This window comes from Pan troglodytes, chromosome 4 (assembly GCF_028858775.2).
Source record: "Pan troglodytes isolate AG18354 chromosome 4, NHGRI_mPanTro3-v2.0_pri, whole genome shotgun sequence".
NCBI lineage: Eukaryota > Metazoa > Chordata > Mammalia > Primates > Hominidae > Pan > Pan troglodytes.
The window spans coordinates 60,989,345-61,012,296 of NC_072402.2; the positions used below are offsets into that span (position 1 = coordinate 60,989,345).

A 22,952-nucleotide genomic window follows, 5' to 3' on the forward strand; every position below is an offset into this window, starting at 1 on the left:
TTCGAATTAAACACATATCAAGAGCTAAAATCACATGTGGCCAGTGGCTACCATATTGGATGGTGTAGATCTAGATTATTACTTTTTAAGATCTACTAGCATCATAGTACCAGGAAAACCATTGGCCTTGGAATCTAGAAGGTTAGGTGCTGTCAGAAGCAATGTGATTGATCTGGGGCTTGTTTTCTTAACTTCTCTAGGTCTCGGTATCCTATCAGAGGGAGAGTTTAGAATAAATAACATGCAGTTTGGAAGCAATTCAAACATTATGAAATAATCATTTTGTTTCAATACACTTCAGGATGCTAATCCTTAATAAACTCAGGATAAACTCCAAATTAACTTGACAGGAAAACATTCATTAGTTTTATTTTACAAACACACTAAAATATAAGAAATTGTTAATCATCCTACTATAGCTTTCTTTCTTCAGGTTTCTAATTACAGGGAATTAACAGATCAACAGTTCTTCTAAAAAAAGAACAAGTCACCAAATTAAGGTGATTTAAAGAAAAGTTTAAAGCATAATCTGGAGAATCATTTACAACATTACTAAATTTGCTGCTAAATTCACCAATATTTACTGAGCACATTAAAAGACAAATAGGACTTGTCTTCCCTGGTAAATTCTTATAATCCAATAGGCAGGATAAAATATTACAGTTTGAGTGTAAGAACTATGCCTTATTTATCCCCAGAGCCTAGCCATACAGTGCTGACATACAATAGGGTGTGTTCAACATGCTTCTGACTGAGTGCAGTACAAAAAAGGTAAAAGAGAAAACCATACTATAAGAGCTGCAAGAAAGGAACAAATTATTGTGAAAGTTAAAAGGAAGAAAGAGGAGTTCATCCAGTAGTAGATGGGAGGTGGAAGTGAAGGAGGGGAATAAGAAAAGGGATCAAGAAATGAGACAGCATATGAAATGAAGACTAGGTTAGAGTTTCATAGGCAGGGATAAGAATGAGAACAGTATTAATGAGGTTGTAGAGGGAGGAAGGTGTAGTAGGTTTGGAATGTAAGGGCAGAAAGTAAGAGTTGGAACACAGACAAAACTTGTTAGTGCTTTGGTAGTAAGTTTGTGCCTATATTGTGAAGAACTTTGAATTATCAGTTGAGGAATTTGTCTATTAAACACAGACTCTTGAAGATGTTTGAATAAAGGGTATTTTGGGACTTACACAAATGTCATAGTATTGAGGCAGTATACGTAACAGTTTAGACTAGAGGTCACCTAAAATTTTCTGTAAAGGGCCAAGTAGTAATTATTTTTAGGCTCTGGGGCCATATAGTCTCTATTACAACTACTTTTCTACCACTGTAGCCAAAAAGCAGTCATAGACTATATATAAATGAATAAACATGACTGTTCAAATAAAACTTGTTCACCTCCTTGTATGTGTCCCTGTTACTTAATGTGACATAATGTCTCTAAACCTCAGTTGCCTTGAACAATTAAATGGAGATAACTGTTCCTGCTTCACAGAGTTACTAAATGAGAATGAAAAGCACTTAGCATAGTGCCTGGCTCACGATTTAGTGTTTGTTACTTTCTGTGGTGACAATACTTATTACCCGAGTCTCAAAATATAATTAGAGGGCATTAAATATGTTTTGTAAAGCTGGGTGCAGTGGCTTACACCTGTAATTGCAGCACTTTGGGAGGCCAAGGCAGGTGGATCACCTGAGGTCAGGAGTTCGAGGCCAGCCTGGCCAACATGGTAAAACCCTGTCTCTACTTTAAAAAAAAAAAAAAAAAAATTAGCTGGGCATGGTGGTGCATGCCTGTAGTCCAGGAAGCTGAGGCAGGAGAATCGCTTGAACCTGGGAGGTGGAGGTTGCAGTGAGCCAAGATCATGCCACTGCACTCCAGCCTGGGTGACAGAGTGAGACTCTGTCTCCAGCCCCAAACCCCTCCAAAAAAAAGGTTTTCCAGAAAGCAACTGAATCTGAAAATCTTACTCCCCTTGATGTATTGATTTTCTACAATCTTTAGTGTCAAGGGAAACCATGCTCATGACTTCTCTTTTTATTTGACATTTAAAAGGGAAATGAAAAAACTAAGGAGATAACAGGTAGGCTTTTATCTTCAGAATAGTCCCTGAATTGATATACAAATAATCAACTGTATCTCAAATACAATTGATAACAAATTGTATTTGATAATTGATATACAAATCAAATAACTGTCAAAAGCTAATATACTTTTAGGCTGCATTAATATAAAATACAATTTGATAAGTGATACATAAATCATCTTTTGTGTAGGTATGTGGCAGTTTTACCCTAACTTCCTATTTCTAGATACTACTGAAAGGCAAGCATTAATGCCCATAAACGTATAACCTTTGTCATATTTTACTATTAACACAGAATCAGCTGTATTAACAAAAACTCATTTCCCCCTATACAGCATATGAGTAAGGCACTGGGCTAGATAGCAAAGAAATAAAGACGAACTAGCCCATGGGCTTTAACATCCTTAAGTCTATAGTTTTTGGACATCACCCAATCCAACTTCTCATTTCAAAGATGAAGAAATATGCTTCTAAAAGGCTAAGTGTAGTGAAGCATGACTTGTTCAAGTTCTCCTGTGATGTAGACCACTGTGGAATGAGAGTCTTAGTTACCAGCCTCTTAATCCAGTAGTCTTTACATATTAGTGCATCTGAACCTTTTTTTTTTTTTTTTTTTTTTGAGACGGAGTCTCGCTCTGTCGCCCAGGCGGGAGTGCAGTGGCGCGATCTCGGCTCACTGCAAGCTCCGCCTCCCGGGTTCACGCCATTCTCCTGCCTCAGCCTCCCGAGTAGCTGGGACTATAGGCGCCCGCTACCACGCCCGGCTAATTTTTTGTATTTTTAGTAGAGACGGGGTTTCACCGTGTTAGCCAGGATGGTCTCGATCTCCTGACCTCGTGATCCGCCCGCCTCAGCCTCCCAAAGTGCTGGGATTACAGGCGTGAGCCACCGCGCCCGGCCACCTTTTTTTTTTAAATGCCTTAACTTATCAGAACATCGGTTCACTCAACCTTCAATAGCACTAGCTGACAACAAATGATTTTAGCTGTGGGGATAGGGAGGATCCATTTGCATGTCCTTCACTACTATTTACCTACCCAAGAGGGGCAAGTCAGAAGGAAGAGGATGCTGTGGAATTTGGAAAAGATCCCCCACCTCCACCTTTTTTTTTTTTTTTTTTTTTTTTTTTGGAGACAGAGTTTTTGCTCTTGTTGCCCAGGCTGGAGTGCAATGGCACGATCTCAGCTCACTGCAACCTCTGCCTCCCGGGTTCAAGCGATTCTCCTGCCTCAGCCTCCTGAGTAGCTGGGATTACAGGCATGTGCCACCATGCCCGGCTAATTTTGTATTTTTAGTAGAGACGGGGATTCTCCATGTTGGTCAGGCTGATCTCAAACTCCTGACCTCAGGTGATCCACCCACCTCAGTCTCCCAAAGTGCTGGGATTACAGGCGTGAGCCACCGTGCCTGGCCTCCCCACCTGCACTTCTGTAATGCTTCAATGGTGTTTATTTAGATCTTGCTTCCACTGTAGCTGAAGAAACAGGATTTATCTATTTAAGGACATAGAATGCTACATGTTAAATAAATAAGGCAGATCATAAGTACTATAGCGAAATCAAGAGTGGAATAATCATTGAGGACTTTCCCAGGAGAGGAGAATGGTTTCAAATTCTTGAGTAAAGAAATATGTTTCTTTCTGTTTATTTATTTATTTATTTATTTATTTATTATTTTTTGAGACTGAGTCTCACCCTGTCACCCAGGCTGGAGTGTAGTGGTATGATCTCAGCTCACTGCAACCTCCACCTTGTGAGTTCAAGCAATTCTCCTGTCTCAGCCTCTTGAGTAGCCGGGACTACAGGCGCGCACCACCACATCCAGCTAATTTGTGTATTTTTAGTAGAACCAGGGTTTTGCTGTTGGCCAGGCTGGTCTCCAACTCCTGACCTCAAGTGATCCACCCACCTCAACCTCCCAAAGCACTGGGATTACAGGCATGAGCCACTGTGCCCAGTCAGAGAAATATATTTTAGAAAGTCATTTATTCCACCAGATACTGAGTGTCCATTATATGTCAGGTTTTGTGCTAGGTGCTAGGCACATAGCAGTGACCAAGATAGGACATAGTTCTGCTATCTTAAAGGTTAAAATTCCTGATTCACTGTTAGCCTACAACTTTATGTCACTAACCACAAGGCTTTTTAAAGTTACACTTTCTATAGACTTTGATAGTATTCCTCAATTTTCTTTCCCGGGGAGGTAGAAGTCAGATAGAAAGTCACTTGATTTTAATAGGAACAGTGGTGAGATCACACTGGCAATTCACATGGCAACTGTAGTCATGCAGTCCTTGTGACCACTTAGAGAAAGACTAACCAGGGATTTAAATATTTAATTACATTTCCTGTTATTAAACTCACGTGACAGACTTCAAATGAATAATTTTCAAAGTGTCAGACATGAAATATAATAGGCTGAAAAGATAAAAAAACTAATGGAACTGTTTTTCATAACTATGTTACAGTTCACAAAGAGAGTAATGTTATTTTAAGTCAAAATAGTATTTTAAAAGACCACTTTTGAAAACAATTATGTAATTAAGAAATTTGGAACTTGCCAAGAAAGTATAAGTAAGGAATTGCACTTAAGAACCTCTTTTTAAAAAGTTTTTAAAGGTCTATTAAGAGTTAAGGTGGAGCCAAAATGGTGGAATAGGAACAGCTCCAGTCTACAGCTCCCAGCGTAAGCGACGCAGAAGACGGGTGATTTCTGCATTTCCAACTGAGGTACCGGGTTCATCTCACTGGGGAGCATCAGACAGTGGGTGCAGGACAGTGGGTGGAGCACACCGAGTGTGAGCCGAAGCAGGGCGAGGCATCGCCTCACCCAGGAAGCGCAAGCGGTCAGGGAATTCCCTTTCCTAGTCAAAGAAAGGGGTGACAGATGGCACCTGGAAAATCGGGTCACTCCCACCCTAATACTGTGCTTTTCCAACACTCTTAGCAAACGGCACACCAGGAGATTATATCCCGCATCTGGCTCGGAGGGTCCTATGCCCACAAAGCCTTGCTCATTGCTAGCACAGGAGTCTGAGATCAAACTGCAAGGCATCAGCGAGGCTGTGGGAGGGGCGTCCGCCATTGCCAAGGCTTGACTAGGTAAACAAAGCAGCCGGGAAGCTCGAACTGGGTGGAGCCCAGCGCAGCTCAAGAAGGCCTGCCTGCCTCTGTAGACTCCACCTCTGGGGGTAGGGCATAGCCAAACAAAAGGAAACAGAAACCTCTGCAGACTTAAATGTCCCTGTCTGACAGCTTTGAAGAGTAGTGGTTCTCCTAGCAGGCAGCTGGAGATCTGAGAACGGACAGACTGCCTCCTCAAGTGGGTCCCTGACCCCTGAGTAGCCTAACTGGGAGGCACCCCCCAGTAGGGTCAGACTGACACCTCACACGGCCAGGTACTCCTCTGAGACAAAGCTTCCAGAGGATCAATCAGGCAGCAACATTTGCTGTTCACCAATATCCGCGGTTCTGCAGCCTCCGCTGCTGATACCCAGGCAAACAGGGTCTGGAGTGGACCTCCAGCAAACTCCAACAGACCTGCAGCTGAGGGTCCTGACTGTTAGAAGGAAAACTAACAAACAGAAAGGACATCCACACCAAAACCCCATCTGTATGTCACCATCATCAAAGACCAAAGGTAGATAAAACCACAAAGATGGGGAAAAAACAGAGCAGAAATACTGGAAACTCTAAAAATCAGAGCGCTTCTCCTCCTCCAAAGGAATGCAGCTCTGCACCAGCAATGGAACAAAGCTGGATGGAGAGTGACTTTGACGAGTTGACAGAAGGCTTCAGACGATCAAACTACTCCGAGCTAAAGGAGGAAGTGTGAAACCATGGCAAAGAAGTTAAAAACCTTGAAAAAAAAATTAGACGAATGGCTAACTAGAATAACCAATGCAGAGAAGTCCTTAAAGAACCTGATGGAGCTGAAAACCATGGAACAAGAACTACGTGACAAATACACAAGCCTCAGTAGCCGATTTGATCAACTGGAAGAAAGGGTATCAGTGAGGCAAGATCAAATGAATGAAATGAAGCAAGAAGAGAAGTTTAGAGAAAAAAGAATAAAAAGAAACGAACAAAGCCTCCAACAAATATGGGACTATGTGAAAAGACCAAATGTACGTCTGATTGGTGTACCTGAAAATGACGGGGAGAATGGAACCAAGTTGGAAAACACTGTGCAGGATATTATCCAGGAGAACTACCCCAATCTAGCAAGGCAGGCCAATATTCAAATGCAGGAAATACAGAGAATGCCACAAAGATACTCCTCAAGAAGAGCAACTCCAAGACACATAATTGTCAGATTCACCAAAGTTGAAATGAAGGAAAAAATATTAAGGGCAGCAAGAGAGAAAGGTCGGGTTACCCACAAAGGGAAGCCCATCAGACTAACAGCTGATCTCTTGGCAAAAGCTCTACAAGCCAGAAGAGTGGGGGCCAATATTCAACATTCTTAAAGAAAAGAATTTTCAACCCAGAATTTCATATCCAGCCAAACTAAGCTTCATAAGTGAAGGAGAAATAAAATCCTTTACAGACAAGCAAATGCAAAGAGATTTTGCAACCACCAGGCCTGCCCTAAAAGAGCTCTTGAAGGAAGCACTACACATGGAAAGGAACAAGTACCAGCCACTGCAAACACATGATAAATTGTAAAGACCATCGAGGCTAGGAAGAAACTGCATCAACTAATGAGCAAAATAACCAGCTAACATCATAATGAGAGGGTCAAATTCACACATAACAATATTAACCTTAAATGTAAATGGGCTAAATGCTCCAATTAAAAGATACAGACTGGCAAACTGGATAAAGAGTCAAGACCCATCAGTGTCCTGTATTCAGGAAACCCATCTCACGTGCAGAGACACACATAGGCTCAAAATAAAGGGATGGAGGAAGATCTACCAAGCAAATGGAAAACAAAAGAAGGCAAGGGTTGCAATCCTAGTCTCTGATAAAACAGACTTTAAACCAACAAAGATCAAAAGAGACAAAGAAGGCCATTACATAATGGTAAAGGCATCAATTCAATGAGAAGAGCTAACTATCCTAAATATATATGCACCCAATACAGGAGCATCCAGATTCATAAAGCAAGTCCTGAGTGACCTACAAAGAGACTTAGACTCCCACGCAATAATAATGGGAGACTTTAACACCCCACTGTCAACATTAGACAGATCAATGAGACAGGAAGTTAACAAGGATACCCAGGAATTGAACTCAGCTCTGCACCAAGCAAACCTAATAGACATCTATAGAACTCTCCACCCCAAATCAACAGAATATACATTTTTTTCAACACCACACCACACCTGTTCCAAAATTGACCACATAGTTGGAAGTAAAGCACTCCTCAGCAAATGTAAAAGAACAGAAATTATAACAAATTATAACAAACTGTCTCTCAGACCACAGTGCAATCAAACTAGAACTCAGGATTAAGAAACTCACCAAAACCGCTCAACTACATGGAAACTGAACAACCTGCTCCTGAATGACTACTGGGTACATAATGAAATGAAGGCAGAAATAAAGATGTTCTTTGAAACCAACGAGAACAAAGACACAACATACCAGAATCTCTGGGACACATTCAAAGCAGTGTGTAGAGGGAAATTGATAGCACTAAATGCCCACAAGAGAAAGCAGGAAAGATCTAAAATTGACACCCTAACATCACAATTAAAAGAACTACAGAAGCAAGAGGAAACACATTCAAAAAGCTAGCAGAAGGCAAGAAATAACTAAGATCAGGGCAGAACTGATCTTAGTTACCACCAGAGAATACTATAAACACCTCTATGCAAATAAATTAGAAAATCTAGAAGAAATGGATAAATTCCTGGACACATACACCCTCCCAAGGCTAAACCAGGAAGAAGCTGAATCTCTAAATAGACCAATAACAGGCTCTGAAATTGAGGCAATAATTAATAGATTACCAACCAAAAAAAGTCCAGGACCAGATGGATTCACAGCCAAATTCTACCAGAGGTACAAGGAGGAGCTGGTACCATTCCTTCTGAAACTATTCCAATCAACAGAAAAAGAGGGAATCCTCCCTAACTCATTTTATGAGGCCAGCATCATCCTGATACCAAAGCCTGGCAGAGACACAACAAAAAAAAGAGATTTTTAGACCAATATCCCTGATGAACATCGATGCAAAAATCCTCAGTAAAATACTGGCAAACCGAATCCAGCAGCACATCAAAAAACTTATCCACCATCATCAAGTGGGCTTCATCCCTGGGATGCAAGGCTGGTTCAACATACACAAAATAAACGTAATCCAGCATATAAACAGAACCAAAGACAAAAACCACATGATTATCTGAATAGATGCAGAAAAGGCCTTTGACAAAATTCAACAACACTTCATGCTAAAAACTCTCAATAAATTAGGTATTGATGGGACTTATCTCAAAATAATAAGAGCTATCTATGACAAAACCCACAGCCAGTATCATACTGAATGGGCAAGAACTGGAAACATTCCCTTTGAAAACTGGCACAAGACAGGGATGTCCTCTCTCACCACTCCTATTCAACATAGTGTTGGAAGTTCTGGCCAGGGCAATCAGGCAGCAGAAGGAAATAAAGGGTATTCAATTAGGAAAAGAGGAAGTCAAATTGTCCCTGTTTGCAGATGACATGATTGTATATCTAGAAAACCCCATCGTCTCAGCCCAAAATTGCCTTAAGCTGATAGGCAACTTCAGCCAAGTCTCAGGATATAAAATCCATGTGCAAAAACCACAAGCATTCTTATACACCACTAACAGACAAACAGAGACCAAATCATGAGTGAACTCCCATTCACAATTGCTTCAAAGAGAATAAAATACCTAGGAATCCAACTTACAAGGGACTTCGTGAAGGACCTCTTCAAGGAGAACTACAAACCACTGCTCAATGAAATAAAAGCGGATACAAACAAATGGAAGAACATTCCATGCTCATGGGTAGGAAGAATCAATATCGTGAAAATGGCCATACTGCCCAAGGTAACTTATAGATTCAATGCCATTCCCATCAAGCTACCAATGACTTTTTTCAAAGAATTGGAAAAAACTACTTTAAAGTTAATATGGAACCAAAAAAGAGCCCACATTGCCAAGTCAATCCTAAGCCAAAAGAACAAAGCTGGAGGCATCAAGCTACCTGACTTCAAACTATACTACAAGGCTACAGTAACCAAAACAGCATGGTACTGGTACCAAAACAGAGATATACACCAATGGAACAGAACAGAGCCCTCAGAAATAATGCCGCATATCTACAAGTATCTGATCTTTGACAAACCTGACAAAAACAAGCAATGGGGAAAGGATTCCCTATTTAATAAATGGTGCTGGGAAAACTGGCTAGCCATATGTAGAAAGCTGAAACTGGATCCCTTCCTTACACCTTATACAAAAATTAATTCAAGATGGATTAAAGACTTAAATGTTAGACCTAAAACCATAAAAACCCTAGAAGAAAAAATAGGCAATACCATTCAGGACATAGGCATGGGCAAGGACTTCATGTCTAAAACACCAAAAGCAATGGCAACAAAAGCCAGAATTGACAAATGGGATCTAATCAAACTAAAGAGTTTCTGCACAGCAAAATAAACTACCATCAGAGTGAACAGGCAACCTACAGAATGGGAGAAAATTTTTGCAATCTGGTCATCTGACAAAGGGCTAATATCCAGAATCTACAATGAACTCAAACAAATTTACAAGAAAAAAACAAAGAACCTCATCAACAAGTGGGCGAAGGATATGAACAGACACTTCTCAAAAGAAGACATTTATGCAGCCAAAAGACACATGAAAAAATGCTCATCATCACTGGCCATCAGAGAAATGCAAATTAAAACCACAATGAGATACTATCTCACACCAGTTAGAACGGCGATCATTAAAAAGTCAGGAAACAACAGGTGCTGGAGAGGATGTGGAGAAAAAGGAACACTTTTACACTGTCGGTGGGACTGCAAACTAGTTCAACCATTGTGGAAGTCAGTGTGGCAATTCCTCAGGCATCTAGTACTAGAAACACCATTTGACCCAGCAATCCCATTACTGGGTATATACCCAAAGGATTATAAATCATGCTGCTGTAAAGACACATGCACACATATGTTTACTGCGGCACTATTCACAATAGCAAAGACTTGGAATCAAGCCAAATGTCCAACAATGATAGACTGGATTAAGAAAATGTGGCACATATACACCATGGAATACTATGCAGCCATAAAAAAGGATAAGTTCATGTCCTTTGTAGGGACATGGATGAAGCTGGAAACCATCATTCTCAGCAAACTATCGCAAGGACAAAAAAAGCAAACACCGCATGTTCTCACTCATAGGTGGGAATTGAACAATGAGAACACACGGACACAGGAAGGGGAACATCACACTCCGGGACCTGTTGTGGGGTGGGGGGAGGGACAGCATTAGGAGATATACCTAATGTTAAATGAAGAGTTAATCGGTGCAGCACACCAACATGGCACATGTATACATGTATACATGTGTAGCAAACCTGCATGTTGTGCACACGTACCCTAAAACTTAAATAAAAAAAAAGTCTATTAATAACAGAATAGGGTATACTTATATACTATCATATAGTATTTGTCAGACCCTAGTCTCTAAACACTTTTATTAACTCATTTAATCCCCACAGCAATTCTCATTGCACGTATGAGGAAATAGAAGTATAAAGTCATACAGGTAGTGACATACAGATTCAAAGGCAGATAGGTTGACTTCAGACTTTTAATCATAAGCTATACAATACTAGGTGAAAAAGAAAAGCAAAATGTTAGATTATAACCTTTATAGTGCTTTCACATTTGTATTTCAGATAATGTTAGACAACACTAATTTCTTATTTTTATATACTGCCTTACAGTAACAATGCACTTAAAGAGACAAATTCAATTTGAGAAACTAGAATAACAGGATACATTAGGTACAAATGTTTAGTAGTGCATTTGAATCTAAGGAAGACAAACAGCAGAAATACTGGCTGGAGGGAGGTGAAGGTCAGAACTAATAGTTATCAAGTAGTATCTATTACGTATCAGCTATCACCCACTTCATGAGGTATCAAGCAGAACATCTATTATGTATCAGCTATCACCCACTTCATGAGGTAGGTACCCTTATTTCAACTGAGAAACATTAAGTCCATTATGAAATTAATCCAAAATCATATAGCTTCAAAGTGGCATAACCAAGATTAGAATCCATATTAGTCTGACTGCAAAACTTCCTTTCACTATACTATGTTGGCTTAACAGCAGAAAATAAGGAAAAAGGAAGACATTTTGCATTTTTGTTGATAGCAAGATCAACATAACCCAATGATGTTAGGTGGCTGCCCCAAAAGCAAATATACTCTTAGGCCACATTAATATTATTATACAGTTGAGATTAGGCTTGGTATTAGGACCACTATATCTAGAAAAGTAGCAAATGTGGGCATTTAGACTGAAGGGAAATTTTACAGGCAATAAGACAATATTTTCAAATAATTGAGTTATTAAATAGATTAATAGACTAGATTTTGGCATTATGTTTGGCTGAAAGAACTTAACGGTAAACAGAGGTGTCAAAACTAGAATAGGCTGCCATATATGTTCAATTGAAGTTTAACAAAATGTTAGTAATTTTACAGAGGAATTCATACACAAGGTAGGCGTTAAGTAGTTTCATTCCCTGTCGGTAATTCAAATTAGAGCAGTCTGTCTTTTACATGTTGTATAAGCATTCCAATTTAGGTTTTTTTTTTTTTTTTTTTGGAGGTGGGTGTTCTGATGTAGTTAAAGTCTGAAACCACTGGATTAGATACAATGAAACCACTGGATTCCAACTCAAATTCTGTATACTTAATTGGTTTTAATTAAGGTTAAGAACATAAAATCATTATCTTGACTTTGTCAAAAACAGACCAAACATACCATTTTTTTCTGCAAAGGAAACTGCATCTTCTTTAGTACTGAAGGTTAGAACCATGTTGGATAAGGGATCAGCCCTGTAAGAAACAAATTTTCTTCCAAGATTTAACATTAAGCTTTAGCTGAGAAACAAAATCAATATTTAAAATAAACAGCTACTATAAAATCAAATAAGTACATTATTGATGGAATATTTTATTTGTAATAATTTCTTTAAAACTGTTAGTTGGAATACCTTTTTCTGTGTTAAATTTGGGAGGTTTTCTAATATGTATTGTCAAATAATAAAATTCATAATTGCAAAGGCATTGTTAGTCTTTAATAATTTTATTCCACTCTAAAAAAACAATTTGAGATGAATTTTAAAACCCAAGAGGATTCTTAAATGGAAATTAAAATTTACTATCAAGATTACTGATGTGTAAAATTGCTAGTCCTATCATTACTCAAGAAAATGCAACAATACACATTCTTTTTTTAAATTAACTTCTTCTGAGTCTCCTTTTTGAAGATCGCTCACTCCTGACAAACCTTCCATCATTAACAATATTCTTTTAAAGCATAAAAAAATAAAGCTCTAAGATCTGACATCCAATTGAATTCTTCAATGTAGGACAGTGTTAATGTTTACAAATCTACATAGGCTCTTTAGGAAATCCAACTTCAAGAAATGTCACTTTTATTTTATTTTTTATTATTATTTTTTTTTTGAGATGGACTCTCACTCTGTCGCCCAGGCTGGAGTACAGTGGCGTGATCTGGGCTCACTGCAACCTCTGCCTCCCAGGTTCAAGCAATTCTCGTGCCTCAGCCTCCCAAGTAGCTGGGATTAGAGGTATGCACCACCATACCTGGCTAATTTGTGTATTTTTAGTAGAGACGGGGTTTCACTATGTTGGCCAGGCTGGTCTCGAACTCCTGACCTCAAGTGATCTACCTGCCTCAGCCTCCCAAAGTGCTGGTATTACAGGTTTGAGCCACTGTGCCCACCCCACTTTTATTCTTATAACAAGGTGGAACACTGTTTGCTACAAATGTTTATTGTGAATCTCTCAGAGGTGAATATAGCATTCTATGAAACATTGCTTAGAAATGTGGAAGTAAAAAATATAGAAAGGAGGATTCAAAAGGTAATTTGGATGGGGAAAGATATGAGATATAGAAAGAAGAGAATAAATGGGGAGTACCTCTCACTGACGGGAAGACCCACTAATTACTGCTGCCAATGTTCTGGTCACAGATCATGGTTGCTACTCTGAGATTCCTATAATTATATATATTCTTATCATAACCCACCCCTACCCTTTGTAAGCAAAAGAGCTTCATATGGCTGGCTATATTAGTACTAATAATATCATAATTTTATATTGGTTTCTCCTTTTCAAAGCGCACACGATTTTCCAGTTGATAGTTAAAGTATATATACTGAGAACAGAAGTATCAACATAAATATGATGCAGTAATCTGATAAGTGTTGACAGGCACATTGGCTTAGTTGAGAATAAGAAACAAGACAGAAGCCAGGAGACCAGAACTCTGTTTCCTGCAAAGATGGTATAGCCTTTATTATTATCCTCACTTTATTTATGAATACATACATATAGAAATCAAATAGTAACAACATATCCAATATATCCAATAGTAACAACATTCATCCACTGGAAGAAGCCACTATTCTTCCAGCCATTCAGTTTCTACCCTTCTCATTCTCCTTCATTTCCTGTATTTTGTAGTTCTTTTTTAGGTATGCTGTCACCACCAGTTTAAGCTCTTTTTCATTATTCCCATAACCCCATCCTAACTAATCTTTCTGCCTCCTTGACTCCAATCCACCCTTCACCAAGATGTCTTCCTAAAGTTCAAATCCCAAACTCACTCTCTGCCCAGTTCAAAAATTTCAAACAGTTTTCACTGTCTATCACATTAACTTCAGTCTTCTACCTTGGCATTTAAGCACTTCTATAATATGGACAGAACTACTTTCTAGCCTTCTTTTTAATTACTCCCCTGAGAAGTAACCAACTAGTCAAATCAGGTTGCTAATTGTTTTTATAAATGCAGGGTGTACTTTCCCATCAGTTCAATTTGTTGCTTCCTCTTGAAATGCTCTCCTACTCTCTGCACATGGAAGTCCATCCAAATAATCCCTCATGCTTCACTTTGAATACCAACCTATTCCATGAAGTCTTTCATATCCTACCTTCCTCCAACTGTATACAATCTCTCTTTCAACCTCCACTAAAGATAATTTGTTCTTTTATTTTTAGACTTTATTTGCTCATTTCTCAATTACTGAAGTTCCAATTTGGGTAATGGCAGAATATTATATCAGATTTATCTGCCTAACTATAAACTCTGGACAAAACAGAAAAATAATTTTCAGAGACCAGAGAGTGACTAATAGAAAAAAAAAATAAACTTCTAGAGAATTCAATCTTTAAAAAAAAGGAACCAATCTAAAGTTGGATTTAGATCCAACTTTATACGGTGTTTCCCATAAGGTATTCTCTAGTCTAGACAAGCTAGGAGCATCGAGAACTCAAGCAGAAAGCCGTAATCTCAGTGCAAGGAGCCTGGAGATGGAGTCCAGGATTGCCAGAGCAGCTGGAAAAGAGTATCCACAGAGCAGGGAGCTTTTGAATTGTACATGATTCAGCAAGGTTTCAAAATGAAGCTGGGAAGGCTGAAAGAATTGAGCGAAGATTTCAGCAGCTGCCTGTTACAGGGGAGACTGAGTCTGAAGGGAGAATGTGGGTAAACACCTTGTGCTTTCCATCAAAACTTCAGAAAGGCCGTGCCTTTTTATTTTTTAACACTAGGTTCCAAGACTAAGGCTAAAACTGAAACAGATCCACTCCAATAATGCATAATCCTCCACAAGTTCAAGGTGGATCTATCAGTAATTTAACTGTCTGTTGGAACAAAACTTATCAAGTTGCTACTGTCATTAACTTGAGAAACATAAGGGATCAGATAATTAATAGATTATTGTTATCTCTTAATATAAATTGTTTGAATATTAACTAGTGACTAATATTTCAGGGACTAATTAGCATATTAGAAAGCCACATATCCACTAAAAGATATATACGAGATTCTTCATTTTAGTACTGTATTATACATAATAACCCAAACAGAAATTTACACAAATAACCATCAATAAATAGCGTGGAATAGATGAATCTCACAAAGTTAAGCAAAAAAGCCAGTCACAAAAGAGCACATAAAGGATGATTCTCTTTAAGTAAAAAAAAAAAAAAAATAGGCAAAACTAATCTATGTTGCTAGAAGTCAGAACGGTGGTTACCTCTGGAAGGCTGAAATCTGAAAAAAGCATGGGATGAAATGGGAACTTCTGAGGTACTGGAAATGCTGTTTCTCCATCTGGGTACTACTCACATGCATGTGTGTTCCGGTTGTAAAAATTCATGAAGCTGTATGCTTCTGATCTGTATACTTTTCTTAATGTATATTTCAATAAAGTTTAAAAAGCAATATTAAGCCTGGCAAAATAATACGTTGTTCACATTTCCAAGGTTGATTTTAGATATTTTTCCTCCAATATCATTTTCATATACTTTACTAGACACTAATGAACATCAGTAAACGAATAAAATATCAAAAATTGTTTCATAATTATAATGTCCAACATTGGTTGGCAGATTGCTTTTTGTTCTACACCATAAAACAGACTTTGTGAAGATACTTACCATTTGTGAATTTCAATGATCATTTTCTGCTTATGAGCAAAGCCTATTTAATATTATTCAAAACAGATCTAAGTATCAATACAATGTAAAAATTAGCATTATAACTGACTCTTGATTTACCTAAGAGAACTATTCATGCATAAAAGGTATTGGTGAAACATTTTGGCACTGAGAATTTTAATTAGATGCCCTCTGAATGGCACAGAACGGCAAGTGAATGAGTTTCTTCTCGGGAAGCTTAGCTTATTTGTTTATTTTTTAGTTTAAGTAGCAGTAGCAGTTATAAGTGGCTCTAAATGCTGTTAGTTTGATTAGCACCATTCAGAAATATCAGGTGGTCATCTTTCTGCAAATAGGAGACATACATAATGAAGACCATAGAGAAAAAATATGTAATATTAAAACCAATATTTTAATAAACACTTTTGTTATTTTAAAATATTTCTGAGGTAAGAAATGCCAAATAGCTGAGCAAAAAAAATTATATTCTGCTATAGAAGTTATGTGTGCACACTCCCTCCACCCTGCATCAGGCCAATTCCACTGATTGGGTGAATGCAAAAATGTTAAATACATATTAACAAATACATATTACTTAAAAATAGTAAATACATATCCAATTATAAAACATATAATTGGATCAGAAAATAGGTAACTGAAATTCACTACAGAAAATGCCCTTCAATAGATGTTACAAAAACATTAACACTTAATACCCATTCCTGATTTTTTTAAATTATTGGTAGATCAAGATTAGAAAAGAACTTTGTCCATTTTATTATATCAGAAACATTTCTGCTAAAGAAGAAAAAGGGAATAAGGATGTTGAATATCATGAATGATACTCAACTTTGCAAATTCTAGCCAATGCAACAAGGCAAGAAAGAGAAATTGGCTATAAGGAGAAAACAAACTGCCACTATTGTTAGATTATATAACTAGAAAATCAAAGTGAATCCCTTGAAAAACCATGACAACTAAAGAGACAGTACATAATGTGGCTTATATGCAAAATCAACTTTAAATATTAGCAATACTCAACTAGAAAATGTAATGAAGAAACTTCATCTGAAATAGTGATAAAACTAAAATATCTAGGCATAATTTTAATAAGAAATGTGAAAAACTTATACTAAGAAAATCATGACATTTCACCAAAGGACATATAAACTTAAATATATGCATATACATACACTGAAAAAAGTCTGGAAGGATATATACCAAATTGTTGTGGGGGCTTCTATGGAGGGAGGGCGGGTATACTGGTGAGAGGGTAGTAAGCAGGGGAGGAAGAGGAGTAACTGGTAACATTCCTCGCTTATATGTTATATATGGAAACATGTATCTATAGTTTAAATCTACAATGCAAGCACAGTCATTTACTTGTTCAAAAGTCAGTAATGAGATGAAAAGTAGACAGAATTCTTATTTAAATTCAATTAAAAAAACTGAACCACCTGATTAAAGCAAATTTTAGAAGTGCTTTGGCAATGTGTTAGAACAGTGTAAAGGGGAAAGATGATACAGGCAATGCTTCTGTTTGCTACTTACTCATAATCAAAAGAACTATCTGCCAACCTAAGATGTCCACTTTGATGACTTAAGGCTTGAGGATCAAGTGATGAGAGAATTCGCAACATCTACGTTTGTGCACATGTCTGCTTAAACTATTTGACCTTCTATGTCCACAATGACATGGAACAAATCCTTGTTTCCAGAAGCTGAATGACAGATTCATAATTTTCTAACGAAAAAAACATTTTTAAAATTTAACACAGAAGTCACATTTTCAGAATGTGATTAACACAAAAAGTACTGAGTCCAATGATCACTGAGTTTCAATGACCAATGTACATTAATACAGCTGAGGAAAAATAAATCATTTTTAGGTTTAATCAAAATTAAAGTCCTGCTTACAGAAATAAATGAAAAGTAAGCATTTACTAACCTAAAAGATAAAAGATTGTAAAAAAAAAAAAAAAGAGATTAATAACCAATAGTTATCTTTGGCAACTTACTACAATATTAAACAAGGATAAGTCATGCTGTCTCCCTGAAACAGGATCAAGGAGATTTAAAAAGTAAAAACACTTGGGTCAAACCCAAAGGATAATTTTGCACCTTAAGATATTTTTCATATTTACACAAAGATAAATCTTTTACCTTTGAGTTCTAACATTTAAAGACTCAGGTAATTAAAAGAGCATAAGAAAAGCTCCACTTTGGATGAGAAAAGAAATGTAAATATAGTACTTTAAAATATGAATTTAGAAATCTAAAAACAAAGATCAAACACATTTATCTTAAAATCCTACATGTGAACCAAAGTGGCCTTTCAAAAAATACTGTAGATAAGCAGATAACAATGAAATGTATTCACTATATTTTTAAAAAATAAAACCATGTTTACAGTCATGAAGCCCATTTTCACAATGAGGATCCTTCCCCTCAATCCCCACTGAGGAAAACATATGGGAAAACATTTAAGATTTCAAATTTCTGTCACAAAATTACTGTGAAATTACTGTAAAAGTACTGTAAAATTAAAAAATTACTGTAACTTTGTAAAATTACCTTTTCCATTAGCACTGCCTCTGCTGCTCAATGAAATATGTCCTTTCCTGTGTATTTAACAGCAAGATAGCAAAAAAAGAAAAAAAAACCCTTCCAAAGGTATATAAAAATAATCTCTGCAGGTGTTACATTTGTCATATTTCTTATACTGCACACTTCCAACCCTCTGTAATACTCTTACATCAGCAGGGTTAGATGTCTGTTAAACCCTCCAAGCCATTCCATCAATATGATAGACCTAGACAGTATCTATCAGAAGAAATGAATAAAGTTGGCCGGGCACGGTGGCTCACACCTGTAATCCCAGCACTTTGGGAGGCCTAGGCAGGCGGATCACGAGGTCAAGAGATCGAGACCATCCTGGCTAACACGGTGAAACCCCATCTCTACTAAAAATACAAAAAAATTAGCCGGGCGTGGTGCAGGTGCCTGTAGTCCCAGGTACTTGGGAGGCTGAGGCAGAAGAATGGCATGAACCCGGGAGGCGGAGCTTGCAGTGAGCCGAGATCGCCCACTGCACTCCAGCCTGAGCGACAGAGTGAGACTCCATCTCAAAAAAAAAAAAAAAAGAATAAAGTTAAGCCCAAGATCCCCTAAATTAGGAAACCTTGTGGCTTTGGAAACAAATATATTCTAGGTATAGGATGGACAGTCATTTCTCTTTTAGCACATCCTAAAATCATTCTTTGACCCACAGCAAAAAACACATTAAAATATTAACATTCTCTTTGCTCCATTAAATACAGTAATTCTCCTGATTAAAAAAAATACAAGTCTATATGGACTTATCTAGCCAGGTTTTAAATATTTTATATTTTTAATATTCTACATATTAGTATTTTATATATAATTGTAAAATAAAATATAATCAGGCTGAGAACCCAAACTATGGTCAACTCATTAATTTATCTGGGACACAGGTTTATTTCTTAGTTAAGTGATAAAAATTTAATTAGATGATCATGAAAAACCTTCAGCTTACAATTCTAACAATTTTATAAAAAGCTTTAAAATATTTCACAAAGAGAAGTCAGAATTCAATATGTCCAAGCAGTAAAATTACATACTATTTTTGTGTCATTAAAATGCTAAAAAAAGAGTAGCAATTCTCTGTTCTAATCAAATCAAATAAGTAAATATTTTAAATAATAATTTTTTTCTTATATTTTTTCATGCTACTGGTTGTTAACACCAGAACAAAAAGAATTAATGAATGTTTTTAAAAATTATTCAAGATTCAAAACAATGTCTCAGATAAACCAATTGCAGACAAGGTCTATTGCTTCAAAAAACTTTTTACTTCGGCAAAACTACGTTTTGAAAAAGAACTTTACCTCCCAAACATATAGTATATCTCATTTTCAATCAATATGTAATAAAAACAGCATTTCCATATTTATGCACAATAGGTTACAGTTTTGTCTTAAAGCATCAGAGTATTAAATCACTACATATTTCAACATTTAATATGCTATTTCCAGACTAAGCAATACTATAATAATGATTGTGTGAACCTTTGTGCAACCACAGCAAAGTAAAACTGTATTTATTTAAACAATCCACTAATGCGCTTCCAGGACACACTATCCCCAAAATATGGCAGCTTGGCATTTGAGAAAACAGCAGAAGCAGGAAGGTCTCTCTGACACTCTCCCCTGAAGTAGGACATAACAGAATTATCTGACCTTCTGAAGTCAGTCCTAAGACCCTCATTCCAGAACTGTCTACCCTATAACAGAAGGAATGGAATGTCCTTATTTCTTCAGACAGAGACACAGACAAGAATCTGAACAAACAGGTCTGGCTAAGTTCTTCCTAGTTTATAATCATTAGATCATAAACTTTGTCCAACCATCTTTCTGTATGACTGTCCACTCTTCATCAAAACTAAGCCCAAAAATACACAGATTTCCCTGTTTCTTTGGGTCTTCATTTCTGAAGTCTCCTGTATCACATAAAACTTACACAAAATGAAATTGTATGCTAGTCTCTTGTTAAACTATCTTTTGTTATAGATGTCTCAGCCACAAACCTTGCAATAGATGTGAGGAAGATATTACTTTTTCTCCTCTATACCACTCAAATGTATATTCTTATATAAAGTATTTTACTCATCAACAATTTAGAGTATACAAGGCACAAGTACTCAAATAATCATTTATTACTGAATGTTGCTGGGAATGTATTACTATAGTGAGTCTGGGGAATAGATGAACATGTAAAAATCTCATGTGATTGAAAAACAGTAATCATTAACATTTCAATCACTGGATCGGGACAAATTTTTTCCTTATAAATTCCTTCAGCTTCTAGAAGGCATGTGGTTTACAAAATGACTCTATATATTATATGAAACATAAAATAAAAAGGATAACACAACACCTACTCTTCAAAAGAAAACATACAAATGGCCAATGAACACGAAAAATGTTCAACAGCACTAATCATCACAGAAATGCAAATCAAAACTACCATGAAATACCATTTCATACCAGTCAGAATGGCTATTGTTGGCAAGGATGCAGAGAAAAGGAAATGCTTATACCCTAATGGTGGGAATGTAAAGCAATTCAACCCCTATGGAATACAGTATGGAGATTTCTCTAAGAACTAAAAACAGAACTACCATTTGACCTAGCAGTCTCACTACTTGGTATCTACCCAAAGAAAAATAACTCATTTTATCAAAAAGAAACCATTCACAATAGCAAAGTCAAGGAATCAACCTAAGTGTCCATCAACAATGGATTGGATAAAGAAATGTGGTACATAAACATCATGGAATACTACGCAGCAATAAAAAAGAATCAAATCATGTCCTCTGTGGCAACATGGATGAAGGTGGAGGCCATCATCCTAAGTGAATTAATGCAGAAACAGAAAATCAAAGACTGCATGTTCTCGTTTGTGAAAGCTGAACGATGGGTACACATGGACATAAAGATGGAAACAATAAACACTGGGAACTCCAATAGAGGGGAGAGGGAGAAGGGGGCAAGAGTTGAAAAACTGCCTGCTGGGCACTGTGTTTACTTAATTTGGGTGATGAGTTCACTAGAAGTCCAAACCCCAGCATCACCCAATATATTCATGTAACAAACCTGCACATGTACACCCTGGATCTAAAATTTAAAAAAGAACAATATTCAATTATGTATGAAGGGCCTTAGACTAAAGGGCAAAATTTCCATGAACGGGGGATACTCTAAATCACTTTATTATGAAAGCAAACACAAGATAGAAAGAAAATATAGATTCCTATTGTTTCTGATATAAGGAAAAGTAATTGCCAGAGAGCATCCCCTCACCTTTGCCATAATCAATTGTCTAGAACAAGTCACAGATGTAGCCATACCTTATGGAAGAGGATGATTAGAGTTGTAACAAAGAAGCAGATATCCTGGGGCATCTTAGAATTCTACCTACCACAACCACCCTTGTACAAAAATGTGATCTAACATCTCACATCGGTGGGGATATTGTGTTTCTGTAAGGAAAAAAAAATGGTCTCAAAGTATTCTCCTTGATACTGGGGCTTTTAATCCTCAGCATCTTCCACTTTTGGGGGGCCAGAAAATTTTTTCTTGGTTGCAAAGGAGGGCAGTCCTGTGTCTCATAGTATTGCCATTATTAACTAGATGTCAGCAGAAGCCACCACTTATTACAACCAGGAATGTCTCCACACACTGGCAAATGTTTTAAGGATACAAAAGCACCCTCAGTTGAGAACCACTGATTTTGTCTGTATATGACCATTCTTACAGATGCAGGCACCACCAGGAATCTCTTGAAACAATAAGGTGCATTGGGAAATCTGACCTGGTATTTATTCTTTGAAGCTAGAGTTAATGGGAGACTTCTGTTTTCTTGACAAGTACTGAGAATATACAACCAATTAGAGCAAGATTACTTAGGAAAATTATCTTACATATGAAAAAGTTTGGAAGCCAAATGTTCCTCCATCTGTTGTTTTCCAGAAACTGGGTAGATTCAGTTTTCCGTGTGGTAGTTCCCCTTTCTAACAATTTCCAGGCCAGGTCTTGTACTACTACTACAGGAGACATGACAATTATGGGCTTTGAGGGACATGAGCCGATTCCATCCCTTCCTTATAACCATGACATGGCGGCTCATCTCACATATACAGATTCACTCCAAAGACTAAGTTGGTTAAGTATCTATTTCTCAGCTTTATTACCAGTGAGTGCTCAAGACTCTACCTAGGTGGTTTGATAAAGCAGAATATTCTTAGCAAAGTGTTTCATTTTGGTTCTCTTAATTTTATGACACACTGAATTATAACTAATCTTATAACAAATTTGTAGATCTGTGGAAGTACATTTGTATTTTTGTGATGTTCTAATTGAATTTGTATTGACTTTTTTCTCATTTTAATAAATTAATTAAACTGCAACATAAGAAAAAAATTAAAAAATTGTGCCTATATATCATTTGCCTAATAAAATATAATTCTATTTAAACTGCAACATGACAGATGTTTTCTAAAAAAAGTCTCCCAAGTAATCAACAGGAAATGATGTTGAATATTATACTTTTCTAAAACAAGACAGTCTACATTTTCTAATTTAAGTTTATAACTACCTTCAACTG

At 37.0% G+C, this 22,952-nt stretch overlaps 1 protein-coding gene across 3 annotated transcripts in view; it reads right to left on the bottom strand.

Annotated features, from left to right (window-relative positions):
* Nucleotides 1–22,952, bottom strand: part of NDUFS4 (NADH:ubiquinone oxidoreductase subunit S4) — a 122,736-nt gene that overhangs the window by 12,958 nt on the left and 86,826 nt on the right. The window contains 1 exon segment of one of the 3 annotated variants that reach the window (NM_001071794.1): nucleotides 12,061–12,134. The exons of the other annotated variants lie outside the window; for them this stretch is intronic. Coding sequence (NP_001065262.1) covers nucleotides 12,061–12,134 — 74 coding nt within the window. 3 annotated transcript variants of the gene reach the window in all.